This window comes from Drosophila arizonae, chromosome X (assembly GCF_054131065.1).
Source record: "Drosophila arizonae isolate 15081-1271.41 chromosome X, UAZ_ARI_1.0, whole genome shotgun sequence".
Lineage (NCBI taxonomy): Eukaryota > Metazoa > Arthropoda > Insecta > Diptera > Drosophilidae > Drosophila > Drosophila arizonae.
The window spans coordinates 10,781,529-10,783,406 of record NC_142927.1 but is presented as its reverse complement, the minus strand read 5'-3'; the positions used below and the strand labels follow the sequence as shown (position 1 = coordinate 10,783,406).

Below are 1,878 nucleotides of genomic sequence, written 5' to 3'. Positions count from 1 at the left end.
CAGCTACTGCAGCCGAAACGTGAGCTCCTTGAGCGCCAGCTAGCCAGGCAGCCAGGCAGGCAGGCAACTCGCCTTAGCTTTGCCACGTCTCGCTGCACTTGACTTTGTTGCTGACCCGGCCAAAGATTTTTAACTTGCCCCATGTGCAGCGACTCTCTTTCAACTCTCTTGCTCCCATTCTCGCTCTCTCTCACAGTCTCTCCCCCTCCCTCTCTCGCTCTCCCTCTCTCTCGCTCTCCCTCTTTCTCTCTGCGGATCTTGCTGATACTGTTTTACATGGAACTCGTACTGATTGCTTCTAGTCATGCCCCGATTTGCTGATTTCCCATTTTGTGATAAGAGTGTGCATCATTTTCATTGGAATTGCATGTATTTTTTTATTGAATTTTAATTGGCAGTCCAACAAGTAACAGCTACAACATAAAACTTAGATGGCTGAGAGTGCAGAGATACTGTGAGTGACATGCTTGCTCTCCTCCTTCTCGCTCACCGTCTCCCTCTTCCTCTCCCGTTCCCGCTCCCGCTCCCGCACCCTAGCCATCGCCTTAGCCATAGCCTTAGCCTTCGCCCTCGTCGCACGCGTTTGCTCTTGATCTGTTTCTCTGTCTATATATCTCTTTACATATAGATAGTCATAGTTATGTACATTTGATGGACACGTACATATGAATACATAGTTGCACAGCCAAAGTTTTGTATGTGTGTGAGTGTTCGTGTGTGTGTGCGTGTGCTTGCATTGATGAATTTTGTGAATCTTGTGAATCTTGTGAATCTTGAATAGTTTACTTAAACGACTCCAAGTCCTTTTCGCACGTCTTGTAGGCCACCCCGATGCCGAATCCAGTGCCCAGCAATATCGGCCAAACGCGCCGACGCAGAAATAATAGGGATATAACCGCGCCCACGACAAAGCCGCCGCCGCCCTTCACAATGCCATTGGCCATGCACCGATCGAACTTCCTTCCGGGCTGGTCCTCAAAGAACACCTTCTCCTCGACGGGCATGATTAGACGATGATTGCCTTAAGTATTTCCCAGCAGATCCAGCACCTTCCCCAGCGAAAACTCGTCGTGTTTCTCTTTTTTTTACTTTTTTCTTTTTTTACTTTCAAAATAACTTTGACATAAAAACGGGAAATTTTCCTAAAACAAGTCGATACGCTTAAAATCAGGCACGATTGTTAATGTTGTTGATGCTTCGAAAAACTAAAAGTCATCAAAGTCAACGATCCAACAGCTCGCCTCCAAGCCAGTGACACAAAGCCTACTCAGATATTATTATTATATTTATATATTTATCGATTATACATACATATATCGATTACTTGTTTTGATATTTATTTATTTATTTGACAACTTGCTTATGTTAGACCTGAATTCGAAATTTATGAGCTCTGGTAAGTCGGTAAATCGGTAAGAAGAAATGAAAGAAAAGAGGAAAAAAATACTCAACAATGACATATTTAATAGTTAACTAAACAGATATATAAAATTAAATATTTAAATTGACTTAAAACTTAAATAATATGTACATTAAGTATTTTAATTATAAATGTACATTTAAAAATTATATGCTAGAAATTATTAATATTACAAATAGTTTTAAATGTTAAAAAATGTTTTATTTTAAAAATAATAATAATTTTAAATTATGAATTTTTTTAAATTTGAAATTACATTTTTAGTACTCAAAATTAATCATTAAAATATTAACAGCGCTCACAATTAATTTAAATACAAATATTTTTAAGCAAAAAATATATATTTAAAAAAATTCAAATATTCAAAGCATTAAAAATAATTGAATGACAGCGAAATAAAACATTTAAAAATAATTTAAAAATAATTAAATTATGAAATTTAAATATTTAAAAATTGC

General features: G+C 37.0%; 1 protein-coding gene across 1 annotated transcript; it reads right to left on the bottom strand.

Moving 5' to 3' along the window:
• Nucleotides 1-351: 351 nt before the first annotated feature.
• On the bottom strand, nucleotides 352-1,249 carry LOC108620410 (MICOS complex subunit Mic10). Its single transcript, XM_018017315.2, has one exon. It carries the CDS (start codon nucleotides 1,002-1,004, stop codon nucleotides 783-785), a length of 222 nt encoding a protein of 73 aa, XP_017872804.1. The 5' UTR covers nucleotides 1,005-1,249; the 3' UTR covers nucleotides 352-782.
• Nucleotides 1,250-1,878: the final 629 nt, after the last annotated feature.

Bases quoted from the DNA above. Each gene is read 5' to 3' on its own strand.
- LOC108620410 (XM_018017315.2), bottom strand. From the start codon at position 1,004: ATGCCCGTCGAGGAGAAGGTGTTCTTTGAGGACCAGCCCGGAAGGAAG.